At 41.7% G+C, this 21,005-nt stretch overlaps 1 protein-coding gene across 5 annotated transcripts in view; it reads right to left on the bottom strand.

Moving 5' to 3' along the window:
* Nucleotides 1-1,348: 1,348 nt before the first annotated feature.
* NHSL1 (NHS like 1) overlaps nt 1,349-21,005 on the bottom strand; it is a 189,905-nt gene continuing 170,248 nt past the window's right edge. For 3 of the 5 annotated variants that reach the window (XM_075035820.1, XM_075035818.1, XM_075035822.1), the window contains 3 exons: nt 13,176-16,604; nt 12,496-12,625; nt 1,349-8,952 (listed from right to left, as the gene is read on the bottom strand). In XM_075035820.1, coding sequence (XP_074891921.1) covers nt 8,229-8,952; nt 12,496-12,625; nt 13,176-16,604 — 4,283 coding nt within the window. In that variant the 3' untranslated portion in view covers nt 1,349-8,228. The remainder of the gene's footprint in view (nt 8,953-12,495; nt 12,626-13,175; nt 16,605-21,005) is intronic. The other 2 variants (XM_075035821.1, XM_075035819.1) reach the window with 1 other exon arrangement.

Genomic DNA, 21,005 nt, shown 5'->3' on the forward strand with positions numbered 1-21,005 from the left:
GTTTACAATCCTTCTTGCCAATCTTCTGTTATTATCCCACATTGGTTGTTCATATATCACAATAAAAACATTGTGCCAACAGGAGCTAGGGAGGAGAGGAAAAACTTGAGTACGTCGCAAACTTGAAGGAAACAAACCGAATTCCAGATTCCAGTAACTTCTGAGAGTTATAGACTGCTGAAAAGCACAATTGAAGACTACCAGGAAAAACAGATCTTTTCTGTTGTTTTCAGTGTTCCCAGTTCGGCCCTATTTGATAGAATTCTGCTTCTCCAGGTAGCATCTCTCAGGACATAAAGTTCTTGAGAAATGCAAATCAAACCAAGGTGTGCAACCATTTATCTTAAAAGTTTGTTCATTGAAAAGATGTTTAATACACACTGTCTTTTGTCCTAGGGCCACCTCTCCTTACAGATATTTAGGAAACCCAAACATTTTCAAGTGAAGACTGCACAGTAAAATAGACTGTAGCCGAGAGTCTTGCAAGGTGTAGGCTAACAGGCTACAGGAGAGGCTCCCACACTGTGGGCACTAACCACAACTTGATGTTGGATGCTGACGGCAGAGGCATCTCCCACCATGCATTTAAGTGCACCCTGCGAGCGCCTGTCCATGCTGTTATTGCTGAAGTGGTGTCACTGCTATCCGTAGCTGTTTGCAGTCCTTTCATGGGTGTGAGGACAAGGTGGGGTGGCAAAGGACACAGAGCTGAGCTTCTGGTTTGTGGGAGCTGGATATGAAATGGGATAGCGAGTGAGAGCTTGGAGGTCAGGATAAGTCTCTGGAGCTCTGCTGGAGGAGAATGAAAAGAAGGCATTGGGGATTGTGACTAAGGAGAGCAGACATGCTAAGAGAGGGGAAAGGTAGTGGAGATGAAGATTGGCACATCGTGTTAGAAGAGGCGAGAGAAATGTAGCTGCAGGAAACTCTCCTCTGAATCCACAGCCTAGCAAACTAAAAGGTTTCAGCTGTCTACAATAACTGAAGAGCCAACAAGGCTGGAGGACCCTATGCTGTCATGTATGGACAGGGACTGGCACAGAAGCAGGAGCTGCTGCCACTGATGGCATTTTCCCAGACAGATGAACTTTGGGAGTCCATGGTCTATAGACTAGGGCATAAAGGACAACCAAACTTAGACTCCCTTCATATTATTCTTGGCAGGACTTTTGGAAGATGTACCAGTATCACAAAGAAGTCTCGATGCTAGCAAGATGTTTGAAGCAGGATGAGGAAATACCTGTTGAAAGAATATTGCTATGGCAGTCTACATAAACTAATAGGTGTAGCTTATCCAAAGAAGGAAAAGTCCGACAAACAAGAGTAACAACCAGGATGACTTTTGAGAAAGACAATTTCCATTTATTGTCAAGATACGTCCCTCTTTTCTCAGCAAGTATTTTAGATAATGTCTAACATGGACTAACAGTTTCTCTTCTAAGAGGTCACTACAATTTCCCAGACGCTGGTGATCATTTGAGACAGAGTATGTTCATGGCACAGAAAGTAATTTTTGAGATTCTTTGTTCACAAAACCCAACCAGGGTCTACAGAGGTTGCCACATCATGCAGGAAACTTATCCCATGAATTAGATGACCAATTTGTTGCATAGTTAGTCCTGGTCTTTAGAGCTGCACTTCAGAAAAGCTTTTATTTTACACAAGCTGGCTTGCCTAGGGTTGTGATTAACAGTCTAGAAACAAAGTAGCACTGGTGACTTTTTAAACTCAGAGAAATAATCTACCAACTGCTTTTCACATCCCCACGTCACAATCTTCACTTCTGATAAATTTTGCAAAAAGCTGCACCAGTAAATAGGGAAAAACAGTCTTATCAGTGTTCCACATTGCAATAAATATAGGGCTACCCTCTTGAATGTTACACTGAGGTACAATTTTTTCCTGTATATCACATCACAGATACCTTTCTGTAGAATTTAAGTTTGGTTGATCTCAGATAACAGACTTGCCCTAAAACATCAAGTGTGCTGTGTATGGGAATACGCTAGTCTCATCTGGGATCACCAGTGGTTTGGTACTGTAGGTCATGTCCATGGCTTGCAAGTGGATGTCAGCTACCCCAGAGCCACACTTTGACTCTGTGCAACTGCGTGACCTCTGCTCCCAGCCACGTGCTGCCCAGTGCGCGCATTTTTGTTGTCTTAAGATCTCCTTTCTGAAATGTACTTTTGCTTTGTATTAGGACTCTATAAGAAGGTAAATATATTAAAATCTTTGTCACTCCCTAGCTTGTGACTGCTGTACTGACTACATAAATCTGGGCTTTGCTTTTTTTAAAATCCTTTTGACTACACTGCAGCTCCCAGTTGGCACAGTAATTTACAATAATCACCATTTTTTAGGCAGCACATTACAACATCCTGATTAAGGAGAGAAGGATTGGACTGTCCTTCAGACTCCATTAGGGCAGCTTCTCAACTGGTGATGCTGCACTGGCCACTGAATGCTCTTGTTATTGTAATGCCCTTTCACTGGTTTTAAACTGGCCTAGAAATCAGTTTACTTTTTCCAAACAAAATTACTAGCTACATTTCTAACACTCTTTTCACACTGGGTTGCAGAAAAATGGGCACGGAAGTTCCTGCCTTCAGGACCTAACTATGTATATTTGACTGACTTTTAAAGACGACATTAGTTTATGACCGAGATGTACAAGAACATGGGAGTTAACCAATTCTTAAATACTGTCATGGTGGAAGCATTCTTCTTCAGATGGCAGATAGAACATTTTGTTTCCTGTATTTCTTGTTTGTTGCCAGATTTGATCTAATTGTTTTTGTAATTAATCTATTCCCCCCCAATTAGATTTTACCATCTAAATACAGAACTTACATATTTACTGTTTTTTTCAAGAGGTAGTAAATATGCAGAAACTTCTGCAATCTACATGTCCTGACGGATTTTTACTTTTTTTGTTCCCTTAGTAGCTAGAATTTCTGGTTTTATACCAAAGGCTGGTGCACAAATAGAGCAGTACGCTACAGACAGAAGCAACTCATGTACATTGGGATTGGCCTTTCTCTCGTCTGTATGTACCCTCATACATGCATATACACACACATTTGGATTCACTATTAACAGACAATTTCCTACTAAAAATCAATGACATTTTGCATTAGCATTGTTGGGAGAAGAACTGATTAGCCCTTAAAAGGTTGGTTGTGCATTATGTGAAAGAAGCTAACTGCAAAGAGCTAAATTTGCAATATAAAATGTACTCATTCTGCTGGGGAAGCACTATCAAGGCTTTTACCCAGTCTTTCAGAACAATATAGGACATAGCACTTCTTTATCAGACATCTCTGTATTTTACTCTGTTGTTTATTAATTCACACCAGTATAGACACAGTCATGATCCAGTACTGCATACCTGCAAGATTTTAATGGTGCACTCAAATTTAAAGTTGATAACACCTCTTTAGAGAGAAAATTATCAATTTTATGTCAGACTTTGCTAGTCTTAACCAGGAAAGAAATAACTTCTGAAAGTTATTCAGAAAATAAAATATAAGGGGGAACTCAGAAAGCTAATATAATGTACCTTGTACATTATATAGCTAATGTAATTTCTAGCTTTGTGTTCTTTTTTTGAGTACTGAAGTTATTCTAAATAAAATAGATAAAACGATTCCTCATTGCCACTGTAAATTTTTTTTAACACTTTGTTTTATTCTTGGACTCCATCCTTTTAATCTTTTATAGAAGCAAACAATGCATCATTTTGAACCACTTAAATGTACTATGGCAACAGCTTTGTTGGAGCAGCGACTGCTGCTATAAATGGCTTTTCCAGAACTTTCTGGGATACAAACAATACCTGACAAGACATATTTGCTTGCAGCATCATGAAAACGTTTATCCCTGTGCTGCATGCACAAGTGGCCTCTCTTTGCTCCAGGACACGACTGAAGGTTTAGCAAGTTACCAGCACACAGGTGTCTGGAGAACTGCAGCTAGTCCACAGGAATCACTGGACACAGTGTTGTTGGTATAAATTAGGCAGGAAGAATCTGAGCTTTCATCTTCCTTATCCCATATTCTTTTCGGATTTCAAGCATGGCTTTTCTGTACAAAACCCTTCCAAGGGTTGTGCTCAAGCCTGTAGCCACCTGCCCAGTGTTGCCTGAGGTCTCCTAGACCATGCCTCACTTCAGCCTATTACTGCTTCTCTAAGCTCTCACAGTTTCGCTCTTCTTCCTCTTCTAAAACGTTTTTTTCATGTTTGACTGACTTTGGCCTTCTATACCCTTTGAATTGTGAAGAAACACATAGGCTAAAATTTTTCTTTCCCCTTGCTGTGACTATCCCATTGTTCCTTTGCCTTTTTCTCTCTTCTGTACTTGCTAAAGCTTCTTCATCTTCAAGAATCTGCATTAGCCTGCCTGCCTCATACCTTACTGTCCACCTGTGCATTCACTGTACTTCTCAGTAATCTCCCTGCTTCACCTTTTCTGCCATTATTCTGTGCCTTCTTTCAGGCCAAGCCTTATGCATGAACCAGCGTTCAGTCCTGGTTCCTCAAAACCCTGTCTTCAAATCCGCTTCCTTCCCAATTCTTTTAACTGATTTCCAGTAACCTTCCAAACCTCCTCTCACCAAGCTATTGCTCCTTGCATAACCATCCTTCATTTAAATTAAGATACTACATTCTCCTCTCTCCAGTATATAAACAGTGAAGGCTTCTAAGTGCCACAAAACCTTATGAATGTATTAACGTTGTATCTGAAGGGCTCCAATTCTAAGGGGGATTGGGATTGCCTACATGTGACGGCAGTGAGAACAAACTTTGAACATAAATGAAGGAAGCACAGAATGAGTTAATACACAGCAAAATTTCAGAAAAGATTGTAGCTGAAAACCATTCCCAATAAAAGGAAAACCAGAAATTAATCTCACACCTAGCTTCAATAATGACTCATTTTAGAAGCAAACTGTAAACCAGCTGTGAACTCTGAACAAGCCCTGAAACAGCATAATTTATTAAGCATCAGGGTGACAACAATCTCCCTTTTCTCTTTACCATGCCCAAAGTTTGTGTACTTTTCCTCCTCTCCTACTGCTCTGGATGTCTTTAGCAGAGGTTTGCTAAACTTAATCTATACTTGTTGACCAATAAAGCCACAATGGCAAAACCTCCCTATGGAGGAAGCTTATCATGGAAGAAAGTAACTTTGAAGTTGGATGCATGACAGAAAATTAAGCATGTTTTCCTTAGCATAATTACATACACATCAAATTTGTTGACAGTACAGAAAACGCAGCCTGAAGCTGTCGTGCTCTTAAGGTTTCGCAGCGGAAACTTGGGCCAAGGACTGTATTGCTGAGAAAACTGAGCTACTAACCAATTCTGTGTGCTGCTACAGAGGATGATGGCAGCGGGTAGATAACATGGTGATATCTCCATAAGAAAGTTACATCAGTTGCCTAAATAAATACCATTATAAGCACTATTAAACATATTTCAGCACATTTAATGTATTTCACTACATCTCATACTGTGTAAAATGTAGTCACGTAGCAGCATCAGTAGGGCTACATAAATGCTGCCTTCTGCACACGAGCCAAAACCTAAGCCTCAACCCAAACTCACCTTACACCAGATGTGGGTTTTAGATGAGCATCAAGGATACTTGTGGCCAGAGAAGTAATTCAGTCCATGCTAACTTTAAGTTTAATCTCACCTACCTGCATTGACAACATGGTGTGCATGTAAGCCAAGACTTTCCAAAGAGTTCCCCATATAGCCTATAAAAACAACTGGCAGCATCAGCTGGCCAGCATCAGGGAAACAAGCTGGCTAGGCTCCCTCCTACAGGCACTTTATGCAAAATGCTGTGAAGTACTGCAGAAGTTGCAGACACCAGAAATATAATTTTCCCCAGCACTGTAATTCTTCACTTTTAAGTGATTTCCCCATTTGTAAACAATAAAACAAAGGCTGAGTATCTTCCTGGCAGGATGGTGGCATGAGGACTAGTTAGCATTTACACACAGCTTTGACAGGGACGGTACCTGCTGTGAAAAGGACACCGCACTTACGTTTCATGTGATTAGCTCTGGGAGAAACACCAAAGCAACGCTCACGAGACATTTAGCAGCTGCAGAATAGTTCACACTATCTCCCTGCAACAGTATATAGTTCAGTTCAGTATTAATAATATCTGAAATGATCTACTTTATCCAATTAGGTTTTCATTTAATTAAAAAAATCCAATGGTTCTTTAAATATATTTAGCACACAAAAATGGTAGAAAGTTTGCTGTGCCCCAGTTAATCCCACCCTTGTTCCAGTGAGTGCAGCTGGATCTACCTTCTCCATTTCACTTCTCACTCACTCTGCTTATAATCTGGTTCTCCAAGAATTTTAGTTTTCTGCGACAGGTTGCAAGTAAGAGAGAAGTAGTAGGAACACTCACAAATGATACTGGTAAAAGCTTTGGATTATTTCAATTTTTTTAGTCTCAGCATTGAGATGCCAAAATGCGATGGATATGTAAGTACACTTTAGTTGTCTCTAAAGTGAATTAGTAAATTTTGCAATGAAAACTGGAGATTAGTAGTTTGATGAATGGTTTATGGCATTCAGTGGGTTGCCATACGCTGTGGGACACATCTTTTGAAGGAGATTTTAATCAACTCAAAAGACAATATGGCAACTGGCAGCCTTTTTCTTTATTGAAGCAAAGTCACAGCATTTTCATCACTATTCCCCTCTTGTGAAGGGAAGAGTTAAACGAAGGCCCCTGAAATTTACATTACTAACAAGTAAAGGATTGAAGAAAGAGATTACAAGCATATTTCTCTAAAATAAATAATCTACAAAGAGTGCTTTTTCTTCTTAAAAGCAATCTAAAAATGTATAAATTCTACGGTAGGGAGATCAAAAGATATTTTAACAACTTTCAATATTTACAAACAATACAAAAACTGCGCACGCCATCAAGTGATGCAAAATTCTTCTTAAAAATTAAAAGCTTCATTCCTACTAAGAACCAAAAACTGCAGCCAATATTTCAGTTTTAATTAATGGTCTTCTTGACAATTGGAAAACCGTTAAATGTTTTTATTATCTGTAAAATATACAATAAAACCGAACCTCACTAAATTATTAAGGTTAAAAAAGAAGAGAAATACTGCAGGCAAATAAAAAAGGAAAGTAACTGTAACTTATTCTTTGGTAACCAAAAGTTAGCAAGTATCTGTATTTCAAGTGATGAAAAGTAATAATCTTCCCATTTTGACAAATGGAAGAAAGACTTCTGGCAAAACACAACTCCCAGGTTTCAATTTTGAAAGACAGGCCCCACCTACAGCTCTGTAGTGCAAGTTCTCAAAGTCAAATTTTGCTTTCTAATTCAGAAATGCAACCCTTCCAAACTCTGGCAGTACACTGCTTAATTCCTCTCCCACTCTTCTGTTGTCTGCTGGCATCCTCCACACACATCCAGTTGTTCCAGTTCTCTAAGGGAATACTCTAGTCAAGGAAGCAATTCACTTGGAAATGAGTGTTTCACCAAGCTACACGTGGCTGCATAGCAGCTAGCAGTGTGCTATAAAACTCAGCTCCCTTTTCCACGTTAACTACGTATTTCATTTTCCCTCAGGAAAAAAAAAAAAAAGTACCCTGGACCAATTCATAACCTGGTGACCTAACTGCTTTAGCAGGACACGCTTCACTGAACACTGGGGCACACCCCAGTAATAAGCCATGTAACCCCAGCACCAACCTACTACCTTCTCATAGGTGAATGTGCCTCATCGTGCCTCCCTCTGCTTAATGAACACACTACGTTGCACCACTACAATGCTTTTGAAGCAGATGTCCAGCTTGTACCACAGGAGCCTTCCCATTCCTCTTTTTTCAGGCTTATTCCTAAATTTTGCTTGCACAATTGCAGTCTCAAGAAAAAGAAAAACTTCACACCCCTACAGGCTCTGAGAAAACTCCCCCCCCACAAGAGGACTTCTAAGGCTTTACACAAGAAATTCAACCGTTAACTTTCTTTAAGCCACAGACCACTCATTCATAGCAAGTCCTCCCCAACACAACCATGCAGAACTATCATTGCTTTAGCATTTAAACACACACATGCAGTTCATGGAATAAATGCTCAGCAAAGTAAACTTGTCCTGGTCTGGGCTTTCTTCTGGAATCTAGTCCTCTGTCATTTTCTAGACTAATATCCGATGCCTTCTGTCACTGCCTTTTAACTTTCTTCAGCTGAAGGGCTTAGATACTTCCTTGAAGTACCTGGCTGAGTCATTAAGTCTAGATGGGTTGGATCCAAGGTCTCCTTGCAGCCGGCCTCCTCAGCATACGGAAAGTCATTCGTGTCCATTTCATCACTGTTAAACATATCAAGCTGCCTCTCTTGCTGCTCTTCCAAAGTCCTTCGGACCCTGCCCTCTGACTGTTCCACCACTTCCCCATCTCCTTCACTAATGACAGTCATGGGGCTGCTCTGGATGCGGTTGCGGACATTGTACTTGCTGCTGGCAGCAGAGGGGGGTGTTCGGGACCGGCCGTACCTAGTGCCAGAGAAGGACATGCTCCTTGGCATCAGGCCCTCGCTCTTGGCCCACTCCTCCTGTGCCCGTTTGCTCTTGCTGGGTGAGCAGCTGGCAGGGCTGTCGGAAAGGTCAGGGGAGCCATCCGTCTTCGTCCGGTGGAACCGCGGGTCCGTGTTCTTCAACATCTCTGCCGCGGACATCCGGGAACTGGTGTCGCAGCGGCTCCCTTTCTTCAGCAGCAGGGCTTTGAAGTTGTCGTTGCTGGTGCTGCTCTTGCGAATGCTTCTCTGAATTGATCCGGCTTGTTTGAGGGTAGCTAAGGTTGGGGAAGCACCAGTGGGAGTTACGGGGGGCGATGGAGAATGGTTGCGGGTACGGTCGTCTTCAGAATCTTTACGGCCAAGGACTTTCCTTTTGGATCTGATTTTGAAAAACAACAGAAAAAGAGGACCAAACAAAAAATGAAACTTTTTACCTCCCCTAATTAAACTCAGTGTAGAAGGATGACAATGAATTAAGCTGAAGCAAAGAGAGGAATAAGGGAGGAGTAATCTAAATCTAAAGCATGAGTAAGAACACCACCAAAACTGTATAGGTATTAATGCAGGTATTGGAGGTATAAGCTAAGTGTATTTTTCTTTTTCTGCAAATCTGGAACAATGAAACTACTAAAACGGGCAATTCTGATGTCCCAAACACTTAAGCAAATTTAGTGAATAAGGTTTTCCGGAGTCAGTATTCAATTGCTAAGACTAATGCATTATAAGGATTATACTCAATGCCATTTTTCTGTTAGTTTGGGGATTTGATTAAAAATATGTAATCTAAAGTATGTTGGTTTTTTTTGTTTTGTTTTATTATTTCATTTGATGCTTTCTGGAGAATTAGAAGTGTAGTTCAGTGCACTTGCCTTTGAAAGGGATATTGCAACGTACTCCTGCTGAAGTTAAGATGGAGTAAAGTGAGCCACATGTAAGCATTCTGGATTAAATGATTAAAAAAAAAAAATTCCCCTCCCCAACCCAAACATTAAGTGAATAGTGAAAACTGAGTTTTCCAGCTTCTATTAAGATGCACAAACAAAATTCACAGTTCTGCTGGTCCTCCGTCATTGCACAACTTGTCGACTAAATGAAGGAGAGACCAACTTCCTGACATGAAAGTTATCTTTCCAAATGAAAGGGCGGAGTGTTTTGTAATTTAAATGTAAAGTGCAGGGATAACAAAAACAAAATTAAGAAACAATCATGGAACTGGGAATAAGTGGAAACTGGACTTCTATTGCCCCATTTTCACATTATTAGAAACCTTAAAGAAAAAAAATGTACTACATGCCTGGTATCTGTAGCAAAGCTGCTTTGCTTCTTTGCAGACTAAGCAAAAATTACTTCAAAAAGATTGTATAAAGGCTAATTTTACATATGCTATTTTGGCAAAAGTTTAAAAGAAGTCAGCAGACTTGTTACAAATACAACATTATCATGCTATAATTCCATTTTAATTTTTATCAAGTATGTGTTCAATACAGACTGCTCCCCCTGTAAAACAGGTTTCCAAGTAACATGATCTTTAGCTGTATACTTTCTTAAAGGCCTTGAGATTTTGCAGAGGCAAGCTCGAATGTCTTTTTGCATTGCAGCCTACTGATAACAAAAAAACCCAGAAAACAAAGTAGCAGAATCCATCAGCTGAGTAGGTGGCAGCAACAGACATTGCCATAAACTCTGCCAAGACTTTGGAGCGATCCTGCCTCTTAAGTGGTGAAGTTTATGCACAGATCACTTACGATACCCCCACAGGCAGCTGTAACAGCTGTTATTTTCAGCTGCTGGTGCCTCCACCTGCCTTTCTGGAAGAAGAATATAATACCGAAATCCATTCAGCCCGAGGATGAATGGACACCAGAAGATAGCATAGGGATAAAATGATGACTTCAGTAGTGGCAAACATAAGAAACTTGTCTAGATTTAACAGTCTATCAGTACCGTAGGCAGCAAGTGAATTTGGTGCTTGGATGCTCTGCGAGTCTGTACACGAACATGCGTGTGCATTAGTTACAGCGAAAAGATTTCCCTTCGTTAGGGTTTTGGCTGCCTAGGGGTATCTTTAAACACTGCAATGCTGGGATTGTACTGCTGCCAAAACCTAAATGAAATTCCAAATAAAGAAAAATTCAGTTGCAAAGATCTGCAGGGAAAGACTCAGTTATCCTGACTTGAACTAATTCAGTAAGACTGTGAATGCAGCGCAGAGCAGTCAGTCTGCTGTCAGCATCTAACCAGCTTTTCTCAGCATGTATGGATTGTGGCAGAAAGTTAAAATTAAGAACCAAATTTGGTTTTGGTGGCTTTTCAGACAGCGATAGGGTATATATTCAAACAAAACTGTGACTTAAACTTGGATTGTTCTTCCTGCCCTTAACGCACATACCACTAAATTTCTTGCCTTACTCCAAAGCACGTATTCAAGAGTGCCAATCACTGAAATAATACCTTTTAGAAATAGTGGGGGAGAAAACCAAAACATTTTTTATTAATTAACAACCAAGGAAGATAGTGGTTCAAGTCTAAAGCCAGCAAAAGCAAGGTCTTATTAACAAATGTGTCAAGCAGTTTTAACTATGTCACATCCAGTTCCATTGTCCATTTCCCCATAAACTCAGGAATTACATGTATGTGCATACACACAGAGATCCACTCTCTATCTGCATACATAATGGAAAGGCTACTGGCCAGAATATTTCATTCTAAAAATAGATTTGTCGCAGTCCTAGTGAGTGCCATGCAACATGAATGCAACAGACCATTTTTAGAACAGCTCCTACAGGCCAAGTCCTAAGAGTAAGCATAAGTTATAAAAAGTCAGTATCATCTATATGTAATTTTTGTAACATCTGAAACATAATCATTTCAAAATTGAAAAAATAGCATTTGCATCCCAAGTGCCGCAGTCTCCCAGCTCTCAGCCACGTTCTCACAACAGGCTTTTCCCATCCCTCAGTATTCCTGACGTAAAACTCAGGCACAGATGCGCAAACTGACTGAACACCTAGATAAAGCTGTGTGGATGCTGCCAAGCACTTTCTGTGACCAGTTAAGAGATGGCCCCTTTACATTTTAAGTAAAAGACAAAGCCACAAGATGGCACTACCACTACATCGATTCTAGTCTAAAAGCAAGCTCAGTAGTTCAGAGAGTGGTAATGGTCTTCTGTGTGTACTGTTTAAATGGTGCACACCTTTCATTTTCTGGTTTTAAGCATTTTTTTCCTTTTCTTTTTATGACAACCTAATGTGAACAGCACAAAAATCTAGTTGCCTATTCAGGATGATTCTGCTTTTAAGGGAAATGAATAATGTCATTAATAATAGAGCCAGTATTGCACATTTCATTCATTAACCAGTTTGACACAAAACACCCGACCTCAGGCTGGATTATGGCAAACTATAATCCAGCGTTTGCCATATGTTTTGCCATATGACTGACATGTTGTGTTACTTGCCAGTTTCAGCCACGCTTGCCATGAAGCATTAGCGTTGAGCCTCTGTCCCAAACTGCACCATATAAGCAGCGAAGAGAGTAAAAAGAGATGGAGAAGAACGAGAATGAAAACAAAAAGATACACAGAAAAAGCAACAGTAGAGTTAATATGGCAGATCGAGAACAGTACAATAAATACTAGATGTAACTTGATATTTTAAGGGGCAGGATATTTATAATATAATCTACATTGATTTAATCTGGTAGCTTTTAGTTCAGAATGGATTAAATATATTTGTAAAACAATAAAACAAAAGTTCTTTTCCTTATCTTTTTCATACATAGCCTTAGTAGAAAGTTGATAAATGTGTGCTTTCTGTTAAAGCAATGACTGTTGTAATTGCGTGTTTTAGTAAAACAATGTTATTTAAATTTTGAGAGAATTACTGGACCTGACAGTATGGAAGGGCAATTTCTCCAGTACCTGTGAATGGCTGCAAAAAGATCCTCAGTAGTCCTTGGTCTCGCTGGTGTTGCCACTCCGTCTGTCTCTTCCCCATAACTATTGCTCGGCAGGAATGAACTATTTGCTGTATCTGATTCAAATACCTCCGCTATGCAGAAAGAATGAACAGTACTATCAGTCCATCGTGGGAACCCAGCAGGCATATAATGCTGAAACTAGCCCTCGCTGCCTCTAAGGCAAAGCATCCAAGAGATTTAGCAAGTGCACCGTTGTCACTATTGTCATTTCAGAACAATGCTTAGGAAACTGCAGTGCATGAAATGCCTACACTTGCTCACACGCACAGGCGGAGAACAGTACTGAAAGAAAATTTGTATGGTTTCCACTAAAATGCAAAATCAAAATTAACAAAGCCAACCATGTGTTCATAGCATGTTTTATTCCTAGCACAGTTAAATAAAGCATCATTTTCTTTCCATGTCTGCAATAATGAGAAGTTAGAAAGGAATTCTAAGAAATCTCATAAAGTATTAATCGGATCCCCGCAACTTTCTTCAGGCTTTTATTTATAACTATCGCAAGAGGTTCTTTTCTCTACAGAAACTCACCTGAATGCTAGGATTGCTATTCTCACTCCCCAGCTTCTTTAAAAATAGCTACTGCTACATCTGAAGAAGAGTCAGAGAAGAGAGACTCACCACTTTCGTTCTCTTGAGACAGGTGCCCGTCAGCGTTACTGCCGCTGTCTTGGCTGCTGCCTGAACTGCTTCCTTCATCAAAAGCGGACTGCTCCTCCTGCCTGGGTTCTTCTTGAACTGGTGATGCAGCAGGCTGCACCACAAAGGCATTAGCTCCCGCTGTCTCAGAGAAGGTGAATCCGGCAGCTCCTCCCTCAGGAACCAGGCTGCCAGAGTCCATCTCGCTAGAAATGAGTCCATCTGTAAGACAATTTCTCGCCTCCTCGCAGTGTGCAAGCACAGCGTCTCCCTTAGTTGGGCTTGATGTGCTTCTGACAACATCACTCACTTCAGCTATTTTCTCCACTGTAAAATCTAACTGTGGAGGTGGTACAACAAGGAACAGTTTGGGTTTCTTTGAAATAGGAGGTGGTTTCTTGCTTGGCAGTATAACCTGAGTCTTGTCGGGAGATGCTGGTGACCCCTGAAGTGAGATGCCAGAATGGAGCTCTTCGTTCTGCACTGAAGACTCAGGCGTGTCTTCAGCAGCTGTCCCCAGTGAATCGGCTTCGAAAGACTTGTTTAGACCCACTGCACTTGCAGGCTTTTGATCGCTGTCAAGCACAGGTACGTTATCGGAGAGAATGAGAGGAGAACCCCGAGCCAGTGTTTGAACTGAGTTTTTAAATGAAGTGCCTTGAGTTTTCATTTCCTCTTCGCCTAAGCTGTTACTGAGTCTTAGTGAGAGAGATGGCTTTAGGGAAGACTGTGATGATGAATTTACAGTACCCTTTTCCTGAGAGGTGGTTTCAGAAGCAGATTCAGGTGATGGCTCACCTTCTGTCGCTTTTTTCACGGACCTCAGCTGCACCATTTGCAATGCTTTGGTAGTTACTAAGGGCATCACAGGTCTCGATGGGTCTTGCTTGTTGAGTGGCTGCTTCACTGGACTGTAGCAAGAATCTTCCTGGTTACGTTTCTTAAAAGAATACTGTGGGTATATTGTTGCACCTTTTGTTAGTTTGGGATCAAGAGGTGGTGCTGGTGGCGGGACAGCTAAGGGGAAAGTAGAAGGAGGAGGAACGGGGGAAGAGAACGAACTGATGGAGGCTTCTTGCGGAAACCACGGGACAGTCTGGGCAAAGGAAGAATTTACATCAGCTTCTGGCGGAGGAGGGGGGAACGTGGGAGAGGCTGGCAATGGTGACAGATCCATGACTTCTGCCGGAGGAGGAGGAGGCGGAGGGGGAGGAGAAAGTTCGGGGCAATGTGGAGAAGGTGTTGGAAGAGGAGGTGTTGGCGGAGGCGCTCCAGAATCCGGAGGAGAGCTCAGGGTGGGGTCCAATTTCTTCACACTCACGCTCCCTTCAGTAGATGTATTCGAAGAAAGAGAAGTGGAGGATGAAGACATGGAGACTGAAGACAGAAGAGAGGATTTCCTTTCAGGCACTTTAGGCTTCAGCTTGGACTTCCCATTTCCTAATGATGCAGATTTTAAAACTACAGGCACTGGAGTAAGCGCAGTGGGTGTATTGGACTGGCTGGAGTACCCACTCGACGGCGATGTGACTCGGTGGGATTTCTCTGGAGAAGTGCTCTTTGGTTTGGCCAGTCCACTGGGCACTTGTGGCACAGAAGCCCTTGAGCCATCACTGAAGTGGCTGATGCTGTAATCGCTGAGAGCAGATGATGTACTGGCAGAATGGGTCACTGAGGATTTTACCTGGTCATCTGTCACTGCGGCATAGTCGCTGTAGTAACCCCACTGGTCGGCGTACTCCGACTTGATACTACTTGTTTCACTCTGAGAGGGAGTGACTGTGCAGATGGAGTACAGGTTTGGAGCAGTGGTGGACATCATGCTACTGCTTGCACTGACCGAGCTTTGGCTGCGGGAGCGCAACACCCAGGGATCCTCATAATCACTGCAGGGGCTCTGGGAAGGGGAGCTGCCATTTTTGCACTTGAGATTCAGCTGCAGAGAATGCTGGAGGGTGGCAATGAGGGTTTCATCAAGGACCTGTCCATTAGACTGGGCTTTTTTCTTGGGCATCCTTCTGAGTGAGTCTGTTCTGGATGGTGGCAAAGGTGGCTTCTTTGCCTTTTTCAGAGAGATGTTTCTTGCAAGGGATTTCTCACCTTGGCCTGACTGGTCATCCTGATGTTTCTTCTCCTTTCCTTCGAAGACATTTATCACGCTGTCTCTGGGGTTCCCAAAACCATTAGTACTATTGCATGGCACATCTGACTTCAGTCCCGAGTCCATATGCACGGAACCGTAATAACCATCGTGGTCCACAGAATACAGAGAAGTAGAATCGTCCCTGACCGAAGTCCTCTCCAGGCTGCTGCTGCTCAGGTTGCTGCCAGGAGTGGCACAGCCTGGTGTGGTACAAACCACCTTGCATGAAGGAGTCTCACTGTTTTCTGCAGACTTGTACAGCCAATGCTCTGTGCTGCTCACTGCTGCTTGTGCTCGCTCCCCTGAATAGCTCGATTCACTCCTACCATCGCTGTCCTGGGAAGGGTTTGGTAAAGCAAGATTGTTCCTACAGCTGTAGCTGATGCTCTGAGACCCAGACTCCGCATTTCCAGGAGTGCTAAGAGAGACAGCAGAGTCACCAAGAGAAAGCATCATGACAGTATTAGATGGGATGGTATCTGAAGTCTGTGAGTGACGTGTGGAGCTACTCTCACTCCAGTTACCGCTTGACGAATGGTGATCTTCTTTCCCACTTACTGCACTGCTGGTAACAGGATTGTCTCTTGGCTTTGGGTAGGCAGTGGAGCTGGTAATTTTACTATCCAATGAACCAGCACTCTGGGCAGTGTGAATAACGATAACTTCTGAGGAGGATGACAGTGTTGCATTGGGTATGATGCTTGTTGAGTAGGTAGCATGAGGAGAGACCACACATGCTGGGCTTGCGGACTTTTCACTATCATAGCTTCTCACCTCTTGAGACTTTGGCCTTGACAGGGTCCCCGTCGTGGGATTATTCCTCAGATGCACGACACTATCATCCACTTGCAATTTACTTATCTGGTGGGGTAAAGTGCCAGCGATGTCTTCTGTCTGCCTAGAGATGCTCTGCGTCTGCTCTAGGGACTGCAGAGACACTCTCGCACCAGCCCGAGGCAAGCTGTGAAAACCTATGTCGCTATTTTGGCGAGAAGCAAATATAACTGCAGCAGAATCACTCATCACTGACATGTTTCCAGATGAACTGGAGAACTGAGACATCTGGGCTGCAATGCCTTGTCCTTTCTGCGCGCGTATTCTTCTCATCGAAGGGGGCACAACTTTAACTTCCTCCGTCTGGCAGCTGGTGTCCTTGGTTTCAGAGCGCTGCATAGCAGAGCGATAGCTGTCTAGTCTCCCTAGCGTGGAACAGTGATCTGGGACATACATCGAATGCCCTCGGAAATCACTTTGGCCAGTGCCAACTGCTGGAGTCAAAATAAAATAATTATTTCTTGAAGCACAAATTCACATCTATCTTCTTACTCATTTAGAAACAAAAAACCCCAGCAAACTGCTCGATCCCCATGCTCTTGCAGGTTATACCTTCTGAAAAAGAATCTGCAGCAATGGCTTTTGCACAGGCATCATGTGTTTTCTGCATTTCTCTTCCCTTTTTCCTTACTACCAGGAACCTTCTGCTTACAGAATCGTCTGTGTTCCTGCTGCACATTCGACACATGAAATCCTCTGTTTATGACATGGTAATGATTTCCATAGTAATCAGTTATGTCAGAAACCAAGTAGCACTGTTTGACTTCCAGTAGGCAAAGCAGCAGGAACAGACAAAAGCCTGAGAAACGTGAAGTGTGTTTCCATGCTAATGCCTCATGCAATAAAGAAAAGGGGAAGGAAATCCAGAGACTAATGTGAATAATCAGATCTGCTTTTTAAAAGCATTACAGTTCAGAAAAAAAATTTCAGGAGACACGGATAGCTCTCCAAGTCTTGCAGTTTGTCTGAAAGGAGGCTAACACATTGAAACATGCATTGTTTTACCACAAGTAATATACACGCTATAAGAGCATTTATACAAAGACATTATCCAACACTACAGAGAAAATCATTAAATAACATTTTTCCATACAACTACTTTCTATTTATCATAAAGGAAAAACTCTAAGAAGTGGGGAAAAGAAACAGCTAGTACTGATGGTCGTCTCATCCTCAGCACCGTCAGGAAATAAAAAATAACTATACTTTTTTTTTAAAGAAGTAATAATCATATATTGGCATAAAAAAACCCCTTTGAGGACAATAAAAAAACAGTTTTAGTTCAAAATATAGTTATCAATGGGTCAGTAGAAAGGACTCTAGGGTTCTTTTAAATTTACATTTTTATTGGTAGCTGCCTTTTAAAATCACAAACCAGAGCACTGCTTTAAAATTAGCCTGTGTATAGCTGTTGCTTTTCAATTCAGTTGCATTACTGTATAAATAGCAGACACGAGAGGCAGGCGAGCTGCTGGAGATGCTTGTAAGGATGCTGCATATGTAACTGCGGGGGAAAATTGGTTATTTCAAGTCTCCGCCTCAGCTAGTCTCAGGAGCGATGAAGTAGCACGCTTGATAGGACTGTTCTCCTTTCATATTTACTATATGTAGTTGGATCAGGAGAATAGGTATTCTTATCATGCAGCTTTAAACACCACTTAAAGGACATTTAATTATCCTTATTCTTGGCAGGCAAAAGAGGCATTTAGGATAAGGAAAAGAGGGCTCTGAAAAGGCTACAGTGAAAGCAGTACACACAAAAAGATTGTTTACTTCTTTTCCCCAGGCACATAAGTAGTCTTTTAGCAGCTTGAAGCCTATTTAGTTTGCTTTGTGTAGAATCTCTTGCTCTCATGAAAACCGTAGCCTCTTTCTGCTTCTGGTAGAGGTTTGCAGCAAAGCTAGATACTTGGATGCTGGCAAGCATCTTGGATAATCTAATATGAGATACTGTCAGAACAGATGGACTACTGCAGCCAACCAAGAGGGGTATTTGCATATTTTGTATAGTTATTAAGAAGCTTTAATTTTGCTTTCTCTGTGTATTTTTTTCTATAGAATCAGTGTCCCCCTTTGGTTAAGGCAAAGAAAAACATCAAAGTAGACATTATGAATGTTTCTGGAACCATGACATCACCGATGACAACTGTTAGCCAATTAAAAATATCCACTAATAAAAATCGGCATACTAAGTTATGTAAATAACCAAAGAGATGGGGTATTTTTCTTCTTTCTACCACTGTGAAAGACAAACATGCACACAAATACACACACACACACAAGATAGGATGGGGCTGGTGGAGAATGAAGCTGTCAGCACTACACCAAGTATCTAAAGCTGGCACATACTGACCTGTGGCTGAGAGCACCTCATTTCAGTATGCAGTATGTTTGTATTCACGAAGGAAGCTACACGCACTGTATGTCACAAGCAGCATAACGCAGATGGATGGTTTATGCTTGTTAAAAACGTTACTGCTAGGGAAGGTAAATGGCAAAGTGGAACGACACTGGTCTTGCTAACCTCCCCTTTCCTCCTTCCAAACCCAGGAGTGTTAGAATGCTCACAAGGGGGGGCAGCATGAACAACCGCAGGGCACTGCTGAGCATCCCTGCTAACCCTGCGTTTGTTACCAGAACAGATGTAACTTGGGGTCCAGTCTAATATACTCATGGAAACTGCATAAACTGACTCAACGCCAGTAAACCTTTACAACCTCGATACCGCAGGGAAGCCCATCAGGGCAGGCCTTTGCACCAGTGCAAAGCCTCCTGTAGTTAGAACGGTTCAGAGCCCGAATAAATACAGGGTTCAGAGGGGGCAAGACAGCCCAGTCTCAGAAGTATAAACTACAGGGCTACATGCTTCAATCATTATATGTGATATGGTCAGGGAAGGGACTTCTCACGGCTGTTGCTACTACAAAAAAGCAACTTTAAGGTTTTAAATATTTTTTTGTAGAAATGCAGCATATTCTGAAATTACTTCAGCTTTGTTTTTGGCTTTACATGTATGCACAATCTCATGCAAAGCTGTGGGGATTTACTTGCCCTTTATAATACAGCAATTGCTCTTTTTACAGTTCCATTTCCTGAAGAGGGACAATAGAAATCTGCAGGGAAAATGGTTCAAAAAAACAACCAAAGGAACATTTAAGACTCAGGTATTCTCTTAAAATGTTGAGGGTTTTAAGATTTTGGTGGAATTCAGAGGAGGGTAGCAAGGGAGTATTTTGTTTGTAATTCACAAACACACTGTAAAACCCCCACTTACTTCCAGAGAAACAGTGAAAAGCACGTTTTTTCAAAAATCCTTAAAATGAAACTGCCTTTGTTGGTACTGCAGCTAGAAGATGAACAATCCAATTCTAAGGGACAGCTCAAACCTTTAACTGACTATTACATTGAAAATGCTATGTCTCTCAGAAAACCTCTATTTAAATAAAGAGCAGTAAGAAGTTACAAGGTTTCTGCAACACTAAAATTCTGGAACTGAATCAGAGCTTTTGAAGCATACCATCCACAAGTCCCACTAGTTGCAGGGGCAATGTCTGAGCAGACAGCAGCAAAAAATATTGCAGAACTGGACATCAGATTATAGATGCTGAATGTTATGAAGTCAAAAGTGGCTGCAATTTGGTGGTTTGATAAAGGTGGCTGAAAGTAATTAATAATCATCTTGTTTGCATCTTACATCATCCTGTGTCCAGTAGCCCTGCAGCCAGTGCTATGTCCACCACAGGAGACCTGTTACCTCCACTCCTGTCTTCTTTATTACCCTACTTATTGCTATGCTGAAAATGCTGAAAATATCTCTTGGGGCAAATGCTCTTCCCTAATGCACATGTTCAGTGTAGACTCCAGAAGTGAGTAAAGAACACCTACTATCTGGAACTAGCGAAACATGCAACATATTTAACAACTCTTGCATGGAAGCACAGAGAAGAGGTTCAAATACATACCTTAGCTCCAAGCACTTGATCCAAGACAGGCATATACAGGTCACACCAGTTTTCCCTGACTCTGGTAGTTACTGGTGTTGCTCATTAGAGATGACAGGGATTGAGACTGACTGCATATTTGATGGAAAAAAGAAAGTGTCTGCATGTAATCCCCAGGGCCAGGTAATAGCTACTAGAAGGCTCCCTATCTCCCTGTGACTCTGGCTGATCTGGTGGCACCTGCAGGTTGCTGCAGAGAATCAGCAGAAAGGTCCTCTGTGTTGAAATAAGCATAGAAAACTGAGGATTTGAGAGGATAAAAAGTATGTGTGTTGATATCACAAAGAACATGCTTGTTTCAACTAGTATATAAAGTAATCTCTCTTCCCAAACTTCTTCTGACTAATCATTTCTACTATAAGCATTTGTCTCTTGTGCCACAGGCACATTCCTAAGATTTGTTGCTTTCATCTTCTCCTCATGCCCCACCTAGCAATCCTCCTCCAAACCTGGTGGCCTGGCCAAGTCACTATGCAGGCACCACAACTTCCAGTGTTACAAAAAACCCCAGAGATTTTTCATCTATTTTACCCTAGTACTTACATACCAAATGATTGTTAATAGACACTCAACAAGAAACAGACAAGTACATCAGGCTTATGGCAATTCTCACGAATTTTCACTGTGTTCCATGAAGCATCTATAATCTCTCAGAGGGGAGAAAAATATCGCAGAGAATCCTGTGATACTTTTCAGTATGGCCAGCCAAAAAATATCCTGTATCCTTGCACATACCACTGCCACCATGAAAGGGAGAATTTTGATTAAAATATAGGGAATTTAAGTTTTCTTGATCCTGCTAATTTCACTAACTGAAGAGCCTCTGGTAAAGAT

This window comes from Buteo buteo, chromosome 9 (assembly GCF_964188355.1).
Source record: "Buteo buteo chromosome 9, bButBut1.hap1.1, whole genome shotgun sequence".
Lineage (NCBI taxonomy): Eukaryota > Metazoa > Chordata > Aves > Accipitriformes > Accipitridae > Buteo > Buteo buteo.